The sequence below is a fragment of the Ixodes scapularis genome, unplaced genomic scaffold, assembly GCF_016920785.2.
Source record: "Ixodes scapularis isolate PalLabHiFi unplaced genomic scaffold, ASM1692078v2 PGA_scaffold10__122_contigs__length_95168666, whole genome shotgun sequence".
Lineage (NCBI taxonomy): Eukaryota > Metazoa > Arthropoda > Arachnida > Ixodida > Ixodidae > Ixodes > Ixodes scapularis.
In genome coordinates, this window is record NW_024609836.1 from 43123498 (window position 1) to 43147760 (window position 24263).

Genomic DNA, 24263 nt, shown 5'->3' on the forward strand with positions numbered 1-24263 from the left:
TTTGAAATTATTCCGACCTCCCGAAAAAAGTAGATGGAAAAGTCTACGTGAGGATATTCCTCTTCAACCGCGCAGGCACGGATCTCGCTTTACGTTACATCTTGGGTACGCGAGATGGAAAAACAAAAATAATCGCTTTAAGGGGATGCAAATTTCATGCGCTTTCTTGGGACATACGCCGGTAGGACATTGTAGGGGACGGCCATTCGGTCGAAAATATTTTCCCTCGTTTACTTTTTTTTATCGACGGGCAGATTTATTTTACGCTCGCTGTGGGTTACAAATATGTTCCATGCATATCACAATAAGTTTTAATCTTCCCTGCAATATCCCGTAATGTAAACCTGTATATGCGCTAAAAGAGAAAAGGATACTGCCCTCGCGATATGGTAGACTCGAACTAGGATAATAATTAAGGTGTATCTTTTTCTGTGACGACTGGCCACTGGAACAACGTAAACTAGATGAAGAGATGCCACTGATGGCAAATAACTTTATCACCGTTAACCGAACGTACTCCTCAAACTCAGATCTCATTCCTTATTACAATACACTATTTCCTCAGTTCAAACATATGTCACAGTTCGTCTTAACGGCCCTAATCATTTTTTTTTTCGCCCGCGAAACGTGTTTAGTCATTATTTTGCTAACGCTTCCCTCGTCATCCCCGGACCCCTTCATCACCATATTTTCCCTTCCCTTTCCCCGCATTCACCCTCATCAACCTACAATAACCCAAGCCCGTGAAACGTGCCCACCGTGAGTGAGGCAAATGTCACGTCTGGCAAACAATACAACCAACCAACCAACCAACCAAACAACAAATTAAAAAAATGGATGTAATATTTAATTTTTCCAACGACTGTCGTACTTTATTTGGCCTAATAGTTTCCTTCTGTAGACACTTATAAGGTGAACCTAATAAGCGACCTCTTAGTTGAGCTCATTTTTATTTTGTTATGTTTTATTAACGAAAATAGGTTTATCAAAAGATTCCTCATAAAGTAAACAAAATAATCATACCGAGCCCTCTACAACAGTTCTCAAGCGGTCCTATTAGTGATTCGAGAGTCTCATAAGGATTCCGAGGTAGACATGTTTCTCCAGACAAGAACTGTAAAGTTTCATTCGGCCTAATGCGCCGTCTTCAAGCTCTCATTCAAAACGGAGCCTTTCTCATGCATCTGTGCCTAATGTGCTAAATAGGGTTCAACTCGTCGCTAATTCAGCCACGAGTACAGACGAAACCATTAAACAAAAGCATCCGCTGAAATGTTCCACGTTCTAATCACTGCACCGCTTCCTCAGCCCACAAAATTTGCTTTTAGCCGAAGAAACTGTTCAAAGTACCATTCAGGCCCAACCTTATTATAAAGAAAACAACCTCGACGAAATCAACAACTTTGAAAGTTTTCTAAAAGCTAGGTCTCAACCTCACAAACTCGAGGGAAGAAACTCGCAAGCACCACCGAACCAGCGCAGCAGCTTCAAATCCCAACTTCAACTTAAAAAAAAAAAAGAAGCCAAACGAGAATGCTGCATCGAAACTTGCCAAACCAAACAGAAACAATGGACACACACCCTATCCTTACAAAGACGACGACGACACCCCACAAGGGCTGCCAAAGTGGGTTTGCGGAGGAACGGAATATCCTCAACACACCGACACGAGACAAAAAAAAGACACATCGACGCCACAATACCGCTGGTGCTAAAAACAACTAACACCCACGGAAAAACAACGGCGGGTCTTTTACCCTAAAACGGAAGTGGCCGCTATGGCTAGTCTACGCTTTTCTTTCATCTTGTTTGTTGTTATCTTCCACTGCCAGAACCTAGCGGTGATCCGCCCCTTTTGTCAATTCGCCTCCTCTCCCGGACGCGCTAATTACCTTTCTCCCCGCTCCATGCATAATGAATCAAAAACCCGCGTAACAGAGATACGGGCCACGCGGCTTCTCAACTCGTCGCGCCAAAAAGCCGCCGGGGATATCCTGGGCTCCTAATTAGCTTTTGCCACTCGCTGGACGAGACAAGAGCGACGAAGGACGGTGACGACGCCTGCTATCCTCCCTTTTTTTCCTTTATTATCCCTCTATATTCTTCCTCTTATTTTCTGTGTTGGCTCATCTCATCTTTTCTCTTTCCCCTTTAGGAAAAACGTCTTCCTCCTCTTTTCGGTCCATAATACCCTCTATATCCTTTCACAATTTTTTACTGTGTTCGCGTTCTCTCTTTCCTTCCCTTCCCCTTTAGGGAAACGCTTTCCCTCCTCCTTTCTTTTATATTAGCCTATCCCACTAATTTCGGGCTGTTGTTGTCTTTCAATTGCCATTGTCCTTGCCTACTCGAGTTTTTACTTTGGTACTTTTTTTTTGCTTTTTTTGTGCTTTTTGAGCCACTTGATACCATTGTCATGAGAGAAGGGAAGGGGAGGGGAAGGTTTTGTTAGCTGTCGTGTTGTGGACAACGTTATCTCGACTTGTGTGGTTCCGGAGCGTTTTCAGCGGTGCTGTCGCGCCATTAGTCACTACAATTTTTTTTTTTCTATCCTGCGGGTTAAGTAGTTTGGGGCCTAGAAAGAGGCCACACCCCACCCACTCGTAATGGTTTGATTCGTTTCTGGTCTCCCGCTCGTTTAGAACTTACGCCGCGCAATGATACCGAATACTCTAATAATTCTCACCGAGTGCTTTTGTTTTATGGACCGTTGCACATTGTGGTAGTTTCGCTGCTATTGTAATCCCGTTGTCTGGGGAAACAAAAGGCAATTACGTGTTCCCTTTCGTCGTTTTCAAACCCTTCGTTTCTCTACTTTCATTCTTTCGTTACGTCCAAATTAGCTCATAGGTACTATAAGGCTCAGAACTGGCAGGGACTGGTACGGACAAAGTTTGCTGGAAATTCAAGAAACAATTTGTCCCAGGAAGGTGTAAGCGCAGGGCCAAGTTACTGTTTTTTTTTAATTTTTTTTAGACTTCAAGACGACGAAATAGCTTACAAAAGCAAAAATCGAGTACTCGCTTAAAAATATGTATTCTTACCATTTTTCTTTTATTTATTCTTGGATACAAATAAATTAAAGGAATTTCTTATTAATTATCGCCATAGGAGGTCATAAATCACCTTACTGTAATTTTTGATGCCTCATAAAACAACTGGATCAAGCTCGCCGGCAACCTCTCATCTCCAACGATATTTAATTCAAATAATTAGTTTCTTAAAGTGGAACTGTAACTTTATTACAGTAGCTGCATTACAGTAAAAGACTTGTTCGGAAACCCCGTCTATAAAAAGTCATACAAAACTTGAAAGTATAAAACAGAGAGGACGAGGATAGGAACAGGACATCTTAAAGATGTCCTGTTCCCGAACTCTTCCTCTTTGTTTTATACTTCCAAGTTTTGTATCTATTAACCAACACGCTCGTTTTCAATTGAAAAAATCAGGTAAGCTGTAGGTTCAAATTTACACGAAAAAAACATTACGTTAGAAATTTAGACATACGAAATTATTACTCTACATAGTTGTCAGAAAGCTCTCCTTTAAAAAAAACTGGCGTTGCTACAAGACAGCCAAAACCGCCAGTGTACCGCTTTAAAACTTAGTTACCCTATCTTGCGTTTAACGTTTAAAAATTTGCTATTCGAATGCATCAGATTTCCCCCAAGCAAAGGTTGCAACAACACACCACTCTCTATGGCAATCACAAACAATGTTATTTCTATCAAAATCCATAAGGTACGTGTTTACATCTTCACGCGGTCCTCAAGGTACGGTAAGAATGAACACGGCGCACCAACTGACGCAAACCTAACACGAAATCCTTCGTATTTCATTAACTGCTCCCATTTCCCACCACCCTAGGCAATTACGTGGAAAGACCTCAGGGAGGGAGAAAAACCCCGCGTTCCAACCCAGAAACCCCACCGAATACCTTTACGGTTCGCACTGTGGTCGATTCCCCAACCTCACGTACCACACTGACACCAGACCAGGCACGCGTCTTCTGTTCCTAAGACACGCTTCGTAGAACCAGCGTTTCCCCATTTTCTCGACTGGAGAGCGCCCCCATTGGGGATGCCGGTTTCCAGGAACCACTCTGGACGTTTCCCGTCCTTCCCTATATTGCCATACTCCCGTCGTCCCTCTCCCGACGCTTCTCCCGATTCGACGCAAGCCTATACTCTCTTCCATCTTACTATGAACCGTTGCGGACTATACAAGCCATCCCAGCCAATCCCGCATTGTTACCTTATCACGTGACGACGCTCCTTCCACGTCGCTGGGTCCCTCGCAAGAGTCAGGTAACACTCATTCGGCATCTGATTGGCTGGGATGGCTCGTAGCATTCACTGCGGTCCATCGCAAGGTGAAACGGAGTAAAGCCGTGGCCCAAACCAAGCAGTTTGCCCAAGGGACATTCCACCTGCTAACGAAGCCCGAATAGGAATTCCAGGAATGCTACACGTGGCTTGAGACACAGCTTCAGTACCAAGAGAGGGTGGCACAGCAAACTTGTACGGCGAAGGTTCGAAGAGCTGGGACAGTCTTCGTGAATAGTTGGTCTTCGGGTAGGAGACAACACATAGATGCGAGGTAGAGCTGCGGATTGGAATTCGATCTCGTTCTTCTATGTCTGCGATGTTAGACCGCGTGGTTCATAGTGGTACTTGTCTTCCTCTATTTTTTTTTTCTCTTTATCTCAAGTTGCATAAACGCGTCAGGAGCAACTGCATTGTACCGAAAGAATGTCTCCGAGTTTATGGATTTGGCGCAATGAAAGCACTATGATTGCAAGACCAGGCGTTTGAGCCAGTAAACGCAGCTAACAGTTCAGCATTCGGAACTTGTAGTGAGGTTACGGGCGTTACTGTTAAACACTCACGGTGGTTACGGGCGTTGCGGACAAGTGTGAGTGTTTCAATGCCTTCTCTTGATCGCTACGCTTCAAACAGTTTTCTATAGACACTCTCGTTAAAGGGACGCTGAGGAGTAGCAGATTAAGAAGGCGTTTGGGGTCCTGTAATTAGCTTCTTATTGATGTCATCGGGTAACGCTGGTATCTTATTGGCCGTTCAGTGGGATTGACCACGCCCTGTAATTTACAGTAGTTTTTAATTTAACAACGTTATTTATAGAACCAGAGGTATAACCTGCATTTCAGAGTATGTATTCACTATACTTAACATATACGTATCATATGTAGATAAGTTTCTTTTGTTTCACCAAATGATATCATGACTTATATTGAGCTTCCTTTGAGCCTTGCTCAACTTCTCATACTCAAACAGCTTGCTTTTCAACACCCCGTACTTAAGTACCGTCGGTATACGTAGGTCGACACTTGAGAGCTTACGTCAATCATTTGCGGTCTTCGCGCATGTCCAGAGTCCTGGAAAAGTAAAGCATATGACATGCGCAAGCGGACTCACCACAATTGCGACGAAACAAATTATGCTGATGATACCCAATCAGAATTATATAAGCAAAGCGAAAAACGGCAAGGACTAGCAGAAGAAAAATAACAAACAAGCGCTGACTCCATTGGTTTAGCCTTCAACTTTTTTTTTTTATTTAAAGAGAACTTTCATTTTTCGTACATTTGCAGTATCTTCATTTCTCAAGTATTATTTACAGCTCCTTTTTGTTATCGTTATGAACGTCGCTTCTCATATTCACTTTACGATCTGACATTTCTTTGCTTAAAATCCGTTTTCATTTTTTTTATAATTTCTTTTTGGAACGGGGAGATTATAAACGCTATAAAGGTCTTCAACCTTTCAAACCTCGTCCAGATTTGCGCGCACAACCGTAACCTCATCCTTAGTTAACTTCGCACCCTTATACAGCCACTAGGCGCGTGTACGTATAGCCGCGGTGGCGACTCGGGAAAATTAACTCATCCCAAGTTAATCACGACGACCCAAAGCCTCATTACCCGTCCCACTTCGCTAAAGGAAACAAAACCCAGAATGTCTTAAGCTCCTCATCCTGCGGACTAAGAACAAAGAAGGGCTAGGGCGTCTCCACGTCATCCTCGAGAACTCAGACGTCTGCTAAAACAAAACAAAGAGTAATCAGGAATTTAAAAAAAATATATATATATATATTAAGAGGATCGTCTTCTAACGTAAATTAAGAAACACTCGACTTGATATTTTTCTATTTTTCTTGCCTTAATAGAAAAGCCGTGGGAGAAAAAAAAAGTTCTATAGTTAACTCAATTAAGGACCCTTCCTCCCCGCTGACATTCAAATGGGAAATACGTCCGCCGCCGCCACCGGTCTCTCAAGAGACAGGAAAGATATGAGCGTTAATTCTTCAACCATTTATAGTCAGTAGCTTAAGATACGCAGGGTACGATGTGTCTCGAGCATTTCATTATCGCTCCGCAGCCAATAAGATTGCTGCATTCACCATTACAAAACCCGAACGACCAATCACGAAGCAAGACGCTTGGCCACGTGACTATCTACCTATGCTCGAAAATTAAGACATTCCGCGTTTTGCGTACTCGAACAGCTCAAATGGGGGCCCAAACTTTGAGCCTTGTTCGAGGAAAACCCTTATAAATTAGAAGAAAGATGAGGAACAAATTAAGAAAGAATAGTAAAGCTCTAATTTGACGTAAACGCAATAACCTGCTCGAGAAAGACTCGCCTGTTAAGAAAAAAAAAGGAAGAAAAGAAGTTGACTTTATGAAGAAAAAAACGAAAGAAAAGTTAATACCAAACAAAATTTACATAAAGGTGACTGAGGCCGGCTCTTCGGGAATGTTAATCGACATTTTTCTGGGGTTTTTCTTCCGCGTCTGTTCTTTTTGAGGGAGAGGTATCTAATTCCATTCCGACACATTCAACAGCACGTTTTCTTTCTCTCTCTCTCTCTTTAAAAAAAAACACAACGTAGTTTAGAGAAAACAAGGCGTGCAAGGATTAAGTATGGAGCATGAAGCTCGTACGATATGGGGAGGGTCACATAACCTAGTCGAAACAAGTCATTCTAGATTACAAACTTCGAGCATTTTCTTCTTCCCGTTTTTTGTGTTGTTTTCCGAGGCCATCTTCAGAGCCCTCATACTCATTTGACTTCAGAGGGAACAGGGTCAAAATCCCTCGCGCGTAATTTGCCTCGCAGCGCACGCTCTTCACTTTTTGCATTTAATGGTATTTTATACATATTTGCGCTCTAATTTTATGCATATTTTTTAGCTCTTACCCATTTCTTTATATTTGCTCTTTACGGATTTTTTTCCCTCTATATCCTAGCTCCTCCTCGTCTATATTTACCGTTCCCAAAACAGAAGATAAAAAAAACTGCGTTCTCAACAAAATAAAAAGAAAGAAAATCGAGTGGGAACAATGCATATATGGGCACGAACCAAGATTAGACAGCATGCTAACCGTAACTTCGCAGCCTGCTTTTTGTGATCACGTGAGAGAAGTAAAAAAAGGAAGAAAAGTATAAATGAGAGAAATACAGTGAAAAAGAAAGGATCCTCGTGGCAGGGACAAAAAAAAAAGGAAAGAGAAAGGAAGAAATGTATTTTGGGCGATCGCAGCTTGTGTGCTTCCTCTTTCTTTCTTCCCTCTTTATGTTTTCTCTTTTTTGCTCATTTTTAAGGCGAAATTTCCCATTTAAATGTATAGCATTACGCTCGAGATTACCTCGACGTTCGCAAACATAACTGCGCGCGTAGCGAAAACCGGCACTCCCGTCTTGCTTAAACTACCAGAAGAAACGAAACACAAAATCTTAACGTACTATACTACCTAATGTCTGTTTATTTTATTTTCTTTGCTGTTAACCGTAGTTGAGGAAAGGACCGGGGAAGAACTGCAGCCAAGTTCCGAGTACGCATGCGTGCTTACATGAACAGTCAGTGTGGTTTTCAGAAATGTCGTCTCGACTCTGATGACATGTTCGCCATACAAACTCCCTCCGAACGCATGAAAATGACTCCTCGCTACATTAGCTTTATCTGCATCATTAAAACGGCTTCAGTTCCTTTTAGAATTATTTTTTTTTTTTAATTTTGCGCCAATATGCCGGGCTCTTTGCTTTGTTTGACTTCTCTGGTTTGAAGGAACCGTGGATGTAACTAGTTTTTTTTATTACTTTTTTTAATATAAAGTCTGTCTTTGTGTGCGACCTGAATTTAATCGTGGCAGAGATGGCTGTTGCTGCTCTCTGGAAAAACAAGGTCTTGAAGTGTTCTTAACTATCGAAGGGCTACAGTTAGTAGAACATATACGACGCCAGCAAACGAGTAACCGTGTTGTGCAGACCCCAACCAGCACCTGTTCTGTGGACCGCAAGAACAAATTTCGATTGCGAAAGGTTCTTCACTAGATAGTACGGACCCCGTGCATTGTACCAAAGTAGTGCCTGGTCCTCAGGCAAACTAATCTCATTCGCAGCACAGCTGGAAATGCCCGCTTTATTAGCTTACAAAGAAGATCAGGTGGTACACAAATCGTCATTATTTATATACTTTGTCGTTCTTGAGTGTCCGCCCTGTCGCCTCATAGTAACGATCTAGAAAGAACAAATCCTTGCGTGGTCCTCACCAGTAAATTGTCCACCCCGCGGTAAATTCCAGCCTTTAAGCACAAAATACGGTATATGCTATGTAGATTATTTCGGATCTATGAGAGTGCAATGTGTACGTTAAATTAGAAGAAAGTAATATATATATATATATTTGTTTATTATAACTTTCATGTATTGGCATAGTTGGTTGACCTTTTGCTTGTCTTTCTTTTTGTTTTTTGCTTGTTTTTTTATAGCGAGGAACGTTTATGTGGGTGAATTGGGGATGCGTTGGTATGACGCACCGTCCTTCCCCCTACTCGTAAAAACAGATATGACCGCCCTTTTGCATGACTCGGGAAACAGTATGGCACTACAAAGGAACAAAATAAAAAAAGAAATGAGGGAAAAACCCTTGAAGAGCATAAAATTAGAATGTAAAGACACGACGAGCAAACGCAAAAGTCAGACAAATAAGCGTTGCTCATAACTGACCTTCACCAAAAAGAAGTATGCAATCTTTGGTTTTTCAAATATTGTCTCTTAAGCGCGTATTACCGGAATAACAACGCTGTAATGTGCGATTGGCTTGATACATTGTTAGTAGCACGTCAACTGGGCATCAATATCCAAAACCCAAGTTTACCACAAAGAGGTTATGAACGCCTCATTCGCGATGACGTCTTTTTGACAGTTTCTATTACAAACAGCCGAGTAAACAATGAATATATTGAGATGAAGTGATAAGGCTACTGAGTACCTTCCTGTATATAAATATACCATGTGCGTCAGCTGATTTTATATAATGATTTTAGTGGCCCAAGAAAAAAGAATAATGTTTAGATCCACGTGCCTATCAAAGAAATCTCTCGCAACAAGCGCGAATAGCTAAAAATCTAATTAGTCCAGCTTTTTCTATAAAAAGAAGAGCAATGAACGCATGGTCACAATAATAAATTTAACATAAATGTTACCTGCATAAGGTACACCTGTTTGTTGTCAGAAATACCCCATAAGAAAAAAATTATATCTATTAAATAATTTGCATTGTATCTGGTACCAATTATTTACACATATATTTTATACTAATACCGCAGCATGTCTCCGATATCTCAAGTACCGTCTAAATTTATAAGCGGGAGTCTACTGCAACTACCAACAAACAAGTTTGACATTAGAGGTGTAGAGAGCATGTGGTTTGTGTGCCAGAAATTAGCTACATTGTTACACGCTGTAAATGAGACGTTTAGTACAGTACAATACGACTTCCAGCCTGGGGTCTACAAAAAACACGCCGAAGACACTTAAGACCGAGGGTGAAATGTTTCCGGTTAATGTTTCTACACGTATTGAAGTTGTTTCTGCACGTATTGGATTCGGTGTGTGTGTGTTCGTTTTCGTTGTCCACCAGAGCGCAAACTTTCATGCCCTCATCGTTGCCTGCCTCTTCGCTCGCCTCCCCGCATTGATCCGCTCCCTTGCTTCCTCGGCTGTTTCGTATTTGCGCGGGCGGCCACGTTTTCCTGCGAAAGCTTCCGTTGATGTTGACGCTGCTGCCGATGTCGAGGCCCCAGATGTAGACGCGGTCGCCTCACAGTCCATCGCACGAAGCACACAACGAGCCCAGATGAAGTCCGAAGCACCTTTTGCACATGGCGCTCCGGGAGTGACAACACGCTCCCCCCCCCCCCCCCCCCCCCCCCCCCCCGCTGCGCAAACGCAGCGCCCCTGCCGGCTTTACAGCTTCCGTGAAGAAGCATCTACGTTGCTGTGTTGTTTTTTTTCTGTTTTATTTCTGAGGTGCGTCCGCTTTGGCCTTGGGCGGCGCGTGCTTGATGACGTATTTGTATCGCCATCTTTCGGGCACAACGCCTTTTCCCCTAATGGGACATATGAGGCTTTCGCCTTAACATACGCACCACGCAGTAAAGTGATGCACGACCGCACGCCGAAACGATGCTTACTTAGATCGAAAAGGGCAGGTGTGGGGATTGAACACAGGATCCCTAGGTTCTGCAGCGCGAGGTTTCGTTCCATGTGCTCCGAATTTACTACAGCTACAGTCGCTCTTTGCTCTCCAACCACTGCATTCACTATGTAGTATAAAAAAAAATGTAGCTAGATGATATTTCGAAAATGGGACTTTTCGCCAGTGTTGTATACAAAGAATCAAGAAAAAAAAAAGATTTATCAGTACAATAGCCGTGACTACAAATTCGAATGGCCAAATACAAATACACGAATGAAATCAAGCACCTCCGGGACAAGCCATGGCAAAGAATAACTTGGGAAAGGACAAAGCAATCGAGGAGGAAATATAAGACCAAAGGAAAGGTTAAAACCCATTTCCGATTTTCACGAAAGTTCGGGGAAGAAGGCTTGGGCCCAAACTGTCTTCCGTACGTCATGGGGGAAAAAGAGACAGACAACTACGCGAACTATAAATAACGGCATTTTCCCTTCACGCTTTTAGTTATTTTGTTATTCCGTGACTATTCCTTCGCACTTTCATTCATTCTTTTCCGCCATTTTGTTGTTGTTGTCTTCGAGTCCAGTATAACCACACGCGGTTGTGAGTCAAGTCACGCGGCGCTTTATTGGGGCTTTTCATTACGGCCCGGCGAAGAAAAAGACGACAGCTCCCGTTTCCTTTATGCCCCTTTCCACTTCATCCTTTTCCCTCCCACGCTTTCTCGACGTCTTTGCTCTCAGGAAACGCGCTGCAACAATAAACAACGATAACAAACAACAACAATAATGACAAACACCGTCAACGCGTACAACAGACAATTCGTAGAAAGGGCCAAACAACTGTCCACACCGTTATACGACGACTCATCAAGACGAACCGCTAAGGAAAGCTTGCCGGCACTCGAGAGGAAACTCACTCTCTACAAGTTTACCGTGGCTGGTCCAGTTTTGTCAAGGTTGCAGTGACGTAACGCGTTCTCGGAAGCCGATTGGTCAACCCGCCCTTCGTAGACTCCGTGACGCGGCGGGTTCGTTGGATGTGATTGGCTCGCCACGACTTTGTAGGCTTCTAGTTCGGTCCGACAGAGTGTCCCCTTAGGCAACCTGAAACTTTTGAAGGAAGATGTGAGGAGAGTGAAAGGGGAGGGGTCGAACCTGCAGTCGCCGGGCTCGTCCCTCTAGGGAACAACTAACTGTCGCCTCTTTCTTCCCTAGTTTTGCCGCCTTGAGGTACGACTACTGAATTGATTGGGGCAAGGCGACGTGATGTTCAGGTCCGCTAGGGAGCGAGGTCGTGTTCCAAATGGAGGACGATCTCAGTTTTTGGTTCTTAAAAAGTGAGAATGACAAACAAACACATATAAAGGCATGCTCAATCAGGCCGAAACTCCTCGATTCAATGAAGAACGTGTGAGTCGTTAGCGCTGCAGTCACGCTGTCGTGGAATGCTTCGTTATTTGAAGCTTTTGAAGCTATTCGCTTAGTTGACATTCTTTTATTTGTTTGGCTGGTTGTTTCGGTTTGTTTTCTAGACGTTCGTTTTCTTTTAAACTATATATTTACTTAGAGTAGCTTTCTTTTCCATATGCTTAATATATAGCAACTTTGATTACAATTGATTTACTATATTGTAACTTTGTTAACTACACGTTTACATTGTAGTAACTTTGTTCACGACACGTTTACGTTGTAATAACTTTGTTTACTATACCTCAACGTAATAGTAACTTTGTTTACTTCAAGGATCACAAGGAATGTAGGTTCGTCACATCAGGTTAGCAGACATGCTGAATCGCAATCATACTGGCACGGGACAATAAAACAAACAAAACAGGCCAATACGATATTTTCCCAGGAACAGGGGACAAATCCAAATAAACTGCTAGAAAAAAATCGACAAGAGAAGGCAAAAGAACGACGGAAGTTGGTCTATAAATCACGGTCGACAGAGCACTTTGCAGCAAACCACCGGCGAGTGTATGTAGACCACGCGGAGAAGATTATAATAGCCAAATGCGGCAACAATCAACTTCTTGGTTGAACGCAGATAAAATGCAGAAGCTTAATGGCATTAAATTAACTTTTGTATGCTACTGTACAGTCCGTTACTTTGAAACGTTATGCAGAGCTGTAACTGTCTAACATGCTGGTGATATAATTCCTTGAAATCATGCGGAATTTGCAATCTCGTCATGAAAACCCTATACGCGTGTAGCGAGCTTTCGACAAAGTTTCGCCGTGGGTTACGCTCTAAAGTAACCTTAATATCAATTACCGAAAAAACTAAGATTCCACATTAAGAAGCAAGTCCGTAATAAAATCAGCAATTTAGTAAAAACATAAATGAGTACTGAAAAAAAAAAAAAGCTTCTTGCGAAACTTTAGCTTTTGGCTCCAAGCCACAAAACACCCGCTCGCAAAATTTCAAAGTTAGCGTCATACGAAAATGGCGAAATGCCTCAATGCGACTGCGGAACACCTCGTTCATGGACCTTCTCATGCCGTAATTAACATCCCACACGCTTTAAAATTATTCGACCTACCTCTGTTTAAAGGTTTCTTTATATATATATATATATATATATATATATATATATATATATATATATATATATATATATATATATATACGAAGTCCAAGCATTGCAAGCTTCCCAAATTAAGAAATATAATTTCCGGACGCCAGATTTCGTTGATGTAACACCCGGGAATGGCGGCATCCTTTAGCGAAGCAAAATTGTGCCCCGCCTACGGGAACAAACAGCCTACGTTCATCTCTTTTATTCCCAGAATAACCACACATAAAATACACAGTACACAAACAAAACAACAAAAAAAACGCTTCATCGTTAACCCAGTTCGTTCGTTCGCAACAGAGCGCTCTCCTAAAGCGAGCCATCAACGCCTTTCAACCCAGCAATGCCGTTGCTCCAAGCTGTCTTTCGTCTCTTTTCTTAGTCACACTTAGATTTTATATTTTCCCGTGGCTTTCTTACGCTTAGTTCCCGCGGACGGCAACATCAGCTTCATCTATACGGTCCAGCCGTGAAACAAGAAAGAAGTTTCCGAATGTCCACATCGTTTTGCATAGCCATCGTCGCCCTCCAAGCTCGTATCCACGCGCATACATATATACGACCACGGCACTTCCGGCCGTTTTCTTACTTCCGCCATTCCACTTCCCTTTTATTTTCTCCGCTTCTTTCCCTAACTTCCCTTTTTTTTTTCTTTCCAACTCGTTTTATTCCCAAAGGTTCTCGTCGTCGATGTGAATCGCGTTGCAATCTCCTCACTTTCTTTTCCCCTTTCGCTCACTGTAGACAGTTGCAAGCAGCCACGGTTCTAATGCTCCTCTGGCAACCATGGGTGAAAAAAGTTCTCTTTAGATTCCAGTCTGGCTACTGTGGGCACACAAACTTGTCTAGTAGACTATCCACACATACCAGCATCAAGATGGCGGCGCACACGGGTCGTCCTTGCAAACGTCTAGGCGCCGTATCAGCCAATCCAGGGCTGTGAACCTATCACGTGACTGTACGCCCCGCAGGCTGCTCCGCCCCTAGCGATGTCCACGCGGCCGTAGCGTGGTATTGTATTCGATTTGATTGGCTATGAGTGCTCGTAGATTCTTCTGGGTCCCGTCGTAAGGGTAGACACAGTATGGACACCGATCCACCTTTCTCAACTCCTATCTTTCTATAATGCTTCGTTTTAACTACTTTGTTCCTATCTACTATCTCTATCGACGCTCTTACTTTCTCTCGCCCCTTACACAATAGAGCCTTTGATTAATTAGCAAATAAAGCTTACAGCGTCTTCTTTTGACGCGCCACGGCAAAGCCCGGAAAACGCATCACGGAGGTGCACACACTTCTGTGTGTAAATGGGCTCTAATCGTTACCGTTTCCCCATTTTGAAACCGAATTTGTTTATTTCCCTATGGTTTCCCGGTGAACAACGCGCAACACACGAGCGCCATAGTCCCCTTCTTCCTACCAGGGAGGCGAGGCGGTAGCTTCGCGCCGCGACCACCGGGGGGCAGCACCGCGGGCGCAAAAATGCACTCCGATAAGAAACCGAAGTTCAGATACGCGTCCAAAATGAGCATTTCTGCATGACACCGTAAATGCTACACCCGCCTTATACATCCCTAAAAATAGTTGACTTAGTTGTTTTTGATGATGCTTAGCAAGTTTCTCATGGGAACCAAATGTTAAGTTTCACAAATTAAAATAATGATTAGTAAATTTTAGTTGATTATTTCACTAATTAGTATGTTTTTACAATCCTCGACATCCGCCAAGGTTGGTAGATTGTTCCCGCACATAGTTTTATATATATATACATATACTTGAACAGGCATATCTTGGGAGATTTTTTTTATTCCTTTGCAGAAACACCCTCTCTATTTCCCGAACCCAAAATATTATTTCATTTCTTCTCTCTGGTGTGCAAAATTGCGTGTCTTTTTTACATACTAGTCATCAATATCCGTTCACTCGGTTAGGGTTGCTTGCTTTTCTTTTTCCTCTTTCTAATCCGCTCTATTTACTATACCACTTTTCCCCCTCCATGTTCTTTCCATCCTATGTCGGATAATTGTTCTCTTTCTTTTCCCCATTCCTCCATTCATCGCTGACGTTCCCTAGTAAAAAATTCCTGTTAACAGCTTCCATCTTTTTTTTTTTTTTTCATTTTGGTTCATGTACATTTCGTTTGACTGCTTTCATTCTTGCTTCCTTTTTCTTTCCCTAAAGCGTCGAATTCCGCCAAGAACGTTGAAAATTTGCGTTCGCCTTTTGTGCCCGCGATCCCTCTACCTTTTGAGGCGCGTCACTTTCTCCCAGAAAGGATATTCTGTCGCGAGACCAAGACAAATAAAAAAATATAAGGAAGATGAGGAGAAGTATCGCAAACCTTTCTGTTAACCATCCGAAGAAGTTCCGATCTTTTTCTTCCTCTTTTTTTTTTCTTTTATGTGTAGTTTTTAAATATATATGTTTGCATCTTCAGTATAGGTATTCTTTGCGAGTTCGTCCCTAAGAATTACAGGTAGAAAGACATGGAAATTTTACGACTTAACTCTCGTCAATGCAACTTTTTTTCCGATTTCTTTTTTTTTTTTTCCGGAGTGGTCATAATGCAAGGGTGCCAACCTAATGGCAGTCATATTCGTTGAACTTAGCCCTAACGTTTGGTGTATTGTAAATTTTAAATGCAGTGCTCCCACAATAATATTCGAACTTCATATGCCTACCAATTCTAAGACGAATACATATTGACAAGAAAAGATGTGAGCTACTATTAAACAACTAATGAATTATAAAATAAGTTGGCACGCATCCACTTCGTGTCTGCTTTCTAATTGGTGTGCCGTTAATTTTACTGTGTCTTTACTTTGGGGCTAAATTCTTCCCATCATTTTTGTTGTACGACCTATGGTACGTACTTATTTGTTGAAAGCAATACCTAGTAAACGCCCAAGACATTTTAAATTTTTATATGACAAGCGTTTACACAAATAAAGACACAAGAAAAATAAAGTGAATGACTTGTTTTTCAGCATTCATGTTGAAACAAGACGTAGTTGTGCGTTCTAAATTTTGCGGTGACGCTACAGTCAAAACACGAAGAAAAGCAAACAGCTCCGCTTGAGGCTGCACCTAAAAAGAGGATGCCCTGCCGTTTTAATTCTGTCCGTGTTTAAGGGGAATTCATTCAAAGTTTTTGATAAATCAGAGTTATACAAATCAATCACCATGGGCATCTAGCCCTATTTGTTACTTTAAAACGTTACCAAATTTAGGAAGTAGAAAGTTTGGCAAAATATTCGAGTGCACTCGCGTAAAAATAAGCATCAGTCACAAAACCTTGTGTAACTAAGAATACTGAAAGTGGATTAAAACAAGTATCGAGCCATTAACGAAGATTTTCCCGAAAAAACAATCCCAATGACTACGAAAGAAATACTGAACATGAACGAAATTGATATATGTTGACCAAAGTTAAAAATTTCATAAAAATCAAACCCGGAAGGTCGCTAAGCCTCAAATTCGACCACCCAAAACCGAAAGGGAAGATTTCTGAGCATTCCCGGAGGCTCCCTAAATCCCCTGGGTTTCCTCGATCCCGCAGAAAATATGCGTAAGGAACGAAACCCGCCTCATCCCGGAATAATTAAAAACGAGGAAGAAGAAAGGAAAGAAAGAGCGAAGACAATTATTTCCCGGAGCGATCAAGGAAACCCATAGACTAAAGCTCCTTCGTTAAAAATATTTGCTCCCGCTCAAAGCTCCAACCCTGCCAGAACAAAATCAGGGAAAGCGATGAAGCAACCCCTTCCCTAATTCCGCCTCTTCTCCTCCCACCAAAGCGAATTTTCCCCAATTTTCGCGCTCCTCAGTCGGAGATTTCTCTACAATACTCCCCCACTCCGAAACAAACTTGCCCGGATGCTCGGTCGGAATTTGGCGGCAAAATTACTTTCGAGTCATTTGTCGGAGCCCCCATCTTAATCTTTCCCTTTCTCTCTTACCTATCCGTGCTCCGAAACGAGCATCGTCCATTCTTATTCCCCATTCTTTCCCCGTTTTTCTTATTATTTCGTTATTTTTTAACGTACTTTTCCCTAGTTTTCCCTTCGGCACGTGTCACTCCTCGCTGCTGCTGAATGCGGGTCTTCTTTCCCTCCTTCCTAGCTGCGAAACGAGCGTCCTCCGTTCTGGATTCCCTATTCTTTCCGGATTTCGTTCAATATATTGTTTTATTCCTTGCGGGTTCTTCCCTAGATTCCCTCACTGCAATTTTGGTCTCTATTTTGTTATTTATTTTACACATACTTCGCTGGATTTCCTCAGCGCGTGTCGTTTTTACGTTTATCCGTGCTTCTCCAATCTAGAAAGTGGGAGGAATTTGCCTCGCCGTAATTACGATAATGACTATCATTATTCGCTCCCGCGGTGAAAACAAGTTTGACCTTCGCGTGAGCGAGTTTCCCGGACCAGAAAACGTAAAAGAGATTGTGTAGAAGAGAAGAACGCCAAAAATTCGAAGTGGTAGAGAAAAGAACAAGGAATAAAATTGTGGCCGTACTCTTAAGCCCGCGAGCCTTTTCGCTTTCGTGATTTTCGCCTGGCACCGTGAACTTGAATCTACAAAAGTCCGTTACATTTTCCTTTTTAGAAAAAATTTAAATTGATTTTTGTTTTGTTTTATTACACTTATGAAATGGGATCGAGGAGTTCATCCTGATTGTATATTGCTATATTGGTAAATAGTAAATTTTTGTGATATATGCTTCTGCATTGACTGCATATCCAAATAAATATCATACCATGTCATTATTAAACAGTGGAATCTGCCGATTCGAACAGTACGTTAGGAGTCTAAACATAATCGTCTCGCTTCACCTCCTGTGTAGGAAAAGAATATGGTTGACTCGTTGATACATAAAAACTAAATCCAAAATTTCACGCATCAATACTTGTTTTGTATTCATTAGCTTGCAGTTTGTTTTCTTTGTGCGCCAATTTCAGCACTTGCACACAACCAAGTATCGTAAAGGCTGGTTATAGAGTAAATTTCATAGTCTAAAATACGTATGATAAATTCACTTTTGAAACTAAAATACACTGGAAAAAACTTAAATAAAATAGCGTGTAAACAATCTGCAACGATTTGTGACATTCCACATTTTTCGTAGCGACATTTTAAAGAGAGTGGACGATTTATTGTAACTCGTCTTTGGAAGAAACGTGGAGAAGAATAAAATGACAAAAAAAATGTTCCACCAAGACCATTCCACCATTTTTTGAAGTCTCTGAAGAAAACAAAGAGAAAAAGGAAATAGATTCAAATATTTTCAAAACGAAAGTCAAATTGGGTATCACGTATGATAGCCAAACCCTAAACAACACAGAAATCAAAGAACTCAATTCATTTTTCACACCGACAAACACAATTGGATTGCCTGCCACGAGATAAAGAAAGTTCACTCAGAAGCAAACAAATTGTTTGGCGGTGTTCACAGAGTACCGGAAACACCCCGCGGCTCGAAGAGCTGTCAGCTTGCTGAACAGCTGTCCGAAAGACAACAAAACAAGTACAGAACAAAACAATACAGCAGAAATAGAAAGAAAAAAACAGAAAAGAAAGTTCAACTCCTTTTTTCTGCTGGGTTCCTGGAGGCGACTCCACCGCGACCGTCTGCTCTGAGAAGAGGAGCAGACGACGGAACCGGAAACAAACGACGTTCGAAAAGCAGACGACGTTGGGAAAGCAGACGCCAACCAAACCGCAACGCAAGGGGGAAAAAACGACAACAGGAAACGGACCCCATACGACACACGGAGCGCAACAAAGACCAAACGGAAACGGGGGTAAATCCACTCGGGTCATCGAAAATGAAGCGTTGTGGACGCAAAAACGCATCTTCGGAAGACAAATGAAACCGCGAAAGCGAGGCAATTTCTCGTTGTGTCCAACGTTGGTCATGCGTTGCGCGTGCTTGCTCTTGTGTTTTGGGGATATCGTTTATATTTGTGTGAGTATGTGTGTGTTTGCTAGGCCTTGTGCTCGAAATTTCCTATCGTCCAAGCGATAAAGGGCACTTTCCCGCCGTAGTGCTCGCTCGTTCGTTTGTGTGTACCACGTTACTTTTAAGGATAAGATTAGGCCTAGTGGGAAGGATGGAAAAACGGCGGTTTTGTGGTTCAGCGTTATGCCGACATCCAACTGTGGTGCCGTGCGGTCTAAAGTGAGCCATGCACATTTGCGACTTGAATAGGCACTTTAGTGTCGAGTACGGTATAAAAATAACGGAAGATATGTTACGAGAATATATTGAATCGATCGTAAATTGGAAAAACTTAGAATAGTCCTGGCAGAGAACACGCTTAACAGACAATCGGTTGTCCGGTAATAAACTATGACAGCGATGGCCTCCTTGAAACTGTTCAATTAATGAACTTATCCTTTTGGATTGATCCGAACAGTAACCAAGTAATGCGCATATTATAGAAGTGATTACTCAAACGCGAACGTGAGGAAAAAGACACGCTTAGCCGGTTCACTCTAGTATGCGTGTAGCATTAGGAGAAATATAGTAGCGATAATTTATTACTGCGTGCCGTTCTTTCAGGTCTGAAAAGTCTCTGGAATTACCAGCCTAAGGTTCTTGAAGCATTATAAAAATATACTAATTTAATTAATCCTGATAATTATTTTATAAACGACAAAAATTAATATGTTGACGGTGGTGGGCGTCTATTTCGTAGAAGGTAGATTAATAGCAGCATCATCGCCATCATCATTTATACTCGCAAATTCGGAAAGTCAACTTGACGACGTAGAACTGAAATCAAGGTTTCTTTCGCAAAATTGTCCAACCATTAATACAGTTCGTAAATACGCAAAATCTAAACGTAATATGCACACTGGGAGCCTCTCTAAATAACTAGAACTTAGCAACCGGTCGCTCGCTCTATTAAAAAAGGTGGTGACCCTTCGCTATGTCTTGATAACTACACAGCCCTGTTGAGGGACGTAATATAGGATATCAATTTACGATACAATGAAACATATTATAAAATAAATATAAAGACTATTGTATTAAACATCACGCTTACTTTCTTTTTTTTTTTTTTCTTCTTTTTTTTTCTTTTTTTGGTAAGTTTAGTATTTAAGTGCATAGAAATGTGCTAGGAATAGGCCCCTTTAAAGCGTGCTCCGCGTAAGGTTGCCGTGCGTTAGGTGAAGCATCACTCAAACAAGAAGGCCTGCGCGTGATGTAAATGTTGCACTGCTTCGCTGCATTTACTTATCACCAAAAGCTGCTCGTTTCTAGTATTTATATCTCACATGCATCATATTCTTGCAAAACATTTCTATGTGGCGACTGCGGTGCTCGTATAAAGTGACTCATCTCAAGATAGGCGGCTCTGTTTATAGCATGGATGGGTGGCAGACACATTTCAAACTGCAATCGCATATTGAAATGAAAGATGATATACTACACTATACGTAGAATCATTCAACTGAGTGCTAGAACTCATGGAATAAAAAAAAAAAAAGACTGTTCCACGGGTGTCTACGGGACGAGATAATCGATCCTTTCAACCGTGGTCTAAGACTCTAAGTCACCCATGCAATCGCTCAGCCGGCCAACGTGAACGGGCGTCACAAAGCTCAGATCTCTGGCGGCTAAAGTTCTCGTTCTCTAGTCAGCCGAAAGGTATATTATGTTCCGTTTTACTTTAAGCACGAACGCAGCGGACGCTAAGACTTGACGGAATAGATCAATCAGCGTCCCAAACTTACAGCCTCACGACGCTCTCTTTGTCTTCCTGGGCTGGCTATCAGCGGCTAAACCAGCCACGCACAAAAACCAAAGCGCAGGATCGCGGCACGTTTACTCCGCGTTATTAAAGCAAAAGCCTTACTCGTCCCATTGCGCAAAACGCCGTCGGCGTTGTCCTTAAATGATGGTCAAAAAACTACGTCATCAAGCACGCACCTTAAAAATAAAACGCAAACACAGCCACGCAGGCGTTTCGTCACGGTAGCCGGCGGGGGCCCTTAAGGTCAAAGCGGACGCGCCACGGAACTAAAACCCAAAGAAAAGCATAGTAACGCAGATCCATCGTCACGGAAGCAGTCGGGAGGCCGGCAGGGTTCGCCGCGCCTGCGCAGTGGGGGAGCGTGATGTCATCACCGGAGCGCCGTGACGTCGCAAGGAAGACGTGCCGTGCTGCTTGTAAGATATTCGTGCGTGTAGGAATGCTTTTGGATTCCTACACGTAAGCAATCTTAAGTGTCTTACGCTAGTTTTTTTTTTTTTTTTTGTTTATTCGGAGACAAAAAAAACGAACAAAAACGACCAGCGGTCTTGAAGATCCACCTTTTGCGCCGCTCCATTAGGGTCGTATGACCGCGTCTTCGGCACGGGTTTGGCTTTAAAGCGAGTCGAAGGATACAGCGAACGTTACCAGAACAACGCAGTTGAGAAACTGTGCAACGAGCCCACTTCGGAGAATTGGCTCTCAACCGTACTATATAGCCGTCAAGTTAAACCCTATTGTAGACCCGCCGTTTTGGACGCAGCAACCGCTCTAAAAACTATATACAGATGTTTTTGTTTTGTTTTTAAGCTTAACAGATCTGTTTTAAAAAAAGCCGCGAAAGTTACAATAATGTCGCATTTGCAGATGAGTTATACGGCTATGGAGGACGCAAAGTATAGGAGGCTTATCGTAACAATTAGTCGGATAATAAACTAAGATGTGATAACGCTTTTGTGATTGAAAATAGACATCTGATTGTAATTAGCAACTTGCTGGGCGTCACAGAAAACCGTTAAATCGGTTAATGTTAGGAAGACTCAGAGCACGTGAGAAGCACGTTAGAGTGCAAGCGTTACCACTCGTACAGATGGAGCAAGGCTACCGGTGTGATAACGCGTCCGAGACGCTTTCCCGTCTCTTATCGTAGCCTCAGCCTCGCAGCGGCTGCACGAGCGGTACCTTTGGTGCACTACTACGCTTCCCCCGCGCTCCAGGTATTTCTAAAAATTATTTATTTAGTGGTTCCTGATGATGCTCAGCGAGTTTCTAATTCAAAATATGTGTCTACTGTAGCAAATTAAAAAAAATTATTTAACAAATTTTAGTTTATGTGCGACGTATCGTGGCGATTAACCCCCTATGTTGCATCCCCTTGACCGTGTAACTGCCCTTACAAACAGCATTAGAGCAACGGAGAAAATAATACGGCCCCGCCTTGATGTGGTGTCCTCGTAAACCTCCCAAATTGAAAAATTGCAGCAAAGGATCGAAACTTTCTCGAAGTGTCTTAAAATGCACCCATACTGCTTCTAAGCTTTTTTTTTCCATTAGCATTTTGTGACAGGCAGAGCTTGCGGCGCAGGTGTATGGAAGCCGGCCATGCCTCACTCACTTTTGCGAGGCTAAATTCAAGCCATACTCCGTTTCACATTGAGTTCTACCTCAATCAATGTGCTTAATTGGCTTAGCCAGAGATAGAAAACTCACAAAGACGGCAAGCGCCATGACAACGCGCTTTGGGAGCAGCTTGGTTTAGCTCCATCTCATGTTAGCCCAGCTGCGATCGAACGCAACATGAAGCTGAGCGCAGCTTCAGCAAGAATGTAATTCTGCATTACGTTCACGACGAAACACTCACCTCGCGAAGAAGGAAGCCGCAGCCGACGGCGATGCTCCGGCGACCACCGATGCCGTCCCGCAGGGTGAACTGTACGAAGTGCCCTGGATGCCGTCCAGCGAATGAGGGAACGAGGTGCTCGACGCCAAGAGCATGCAGGACGAGGACGAAGGAGTCGTCGCCGGAGCCAGCAGCGGCGCCGATCCGGCCGGAGACGGCGCCGGGGCGAACGGCGGCAGGCCGCACATGTCCGTTAGGCCTAAGCTCGAGCACGGCGATCCGCTCTGCCCGGACTCCGGACTGCTCATGGAGACAGCGCAGCCGTTGCGAGCGGCCAGTTCCTGCGATCCATAAGAAAGAGCGAATCATGAAGAGTTTGCTTAGGTCGTCAAATATTGCTATTGAAGTTGCCCGGCCACCGATCCCCATTGTTGGTTGGGGCGATCGGTGACCGAGTGTCTTATAAAGTGCGTGCCGCACTTTAAAGACCCAGGCTGGCAGTGGTACTCATGGTTATATTTCTCGTCTACGGTAGAGACCCCAGACGCCCATTGAGGCTGACTTTACCTTCCCTCCTTTTAAATATCAACGCAGCACTGTTACACAGTTATAAAGTATTCAGTTCGATAGACGGAAGGCTTTGGGTATAGTGCGCCTGAAGTCGTCGAGATCGCTGCAAAGTGGACAGGAAACATCATCGTCTTTTCATAACCAGCTCAAGTTTGAGTCAATTGTGTCTTTGAGTGGTGCATGTCACTTTGCAAAATTTCAAGGGGAATTTGCGTTTGTGTAAGAAATGAGGACAACATCCTTGGCATTTTCAATGACCGACACCGGCGCAGACGACAAAGCTGCGCCAAGAGACGCCTTAGGCGCGCTTATCTACAGGTGGCGCAACAGGCCACAAATGAGAAACACTTTTGGGCGACAGTCGTTCAGACCGAAGATAATCATCGTGTTATATGGCTATATCCCAACTGATTAGTAACAAAGGCGTTAAAATTTGAGCTAAAATAAATACGATCAACCCAGATGTAAACAGGTAGGCCGGAGTTGCGACGTTCAGCTGTGCTGTACAAGTCGTATGCTGTTTGCCTTTGATGGAATTTTACGTAACCTTTCGACAGAGACGCGAAGTACGACTTACGGCGTGGCCCAATCGTCTGAACCGGCGTTCGCCGTTCAAGATGTGAAGGCGTTCGCCATTCAAGATGTGAAGGACATTCTTTCTATCTTTGACAGGAACGAATTTACGCCTTGAAGTTTTATAAAGTAGCACGCACAGTTAAAATGCAAGCTATAAGAGAATGGGAGCCCGCTGCGTGAAGCAGCCGATTTGTTCGGTTCGTTTTACAGTTAGTCTTACTATTTCAGCCACTATGATAAACAAAACAGAAAACCTTGTTTTTCACGAGCTTTGAAGTTGACAGAATTATATTTTTATCATCGAACATATCTACGTGTGCGGCTGATGTTATTTTTAGCTTCTCTTACCACCACTGGTTAAAAACCATACAAGGCAGGGACACTATGGGACAAGCACCGCAAATACGTTAGCGGCGTGAGCGCAAACACTTTCC

At 42.9% G+C, this 24263-nt stretch overlaps 1 protein-coding gene across 1 annotated transcript in view; it reads right to left on the reverse strand.

Moving 5' to 3' along the window:
• Nucleotides 1-24263, reverse strand: part of LOC121834772 — a 180201-nt gene that overhangs the window by 134973 nt on the left and 20965 nt on the right. Inside the window, exon 2 of the mRNA XM_042288543.1 lies at nt 22705-23024. Within this exon, the coding sequence (XP_042144477.1) occupies nt 22705-23024 (320 nt within the window). The remainder of the gene's footprint in view (nt 1-22704; nt 23025-24263) is intronic.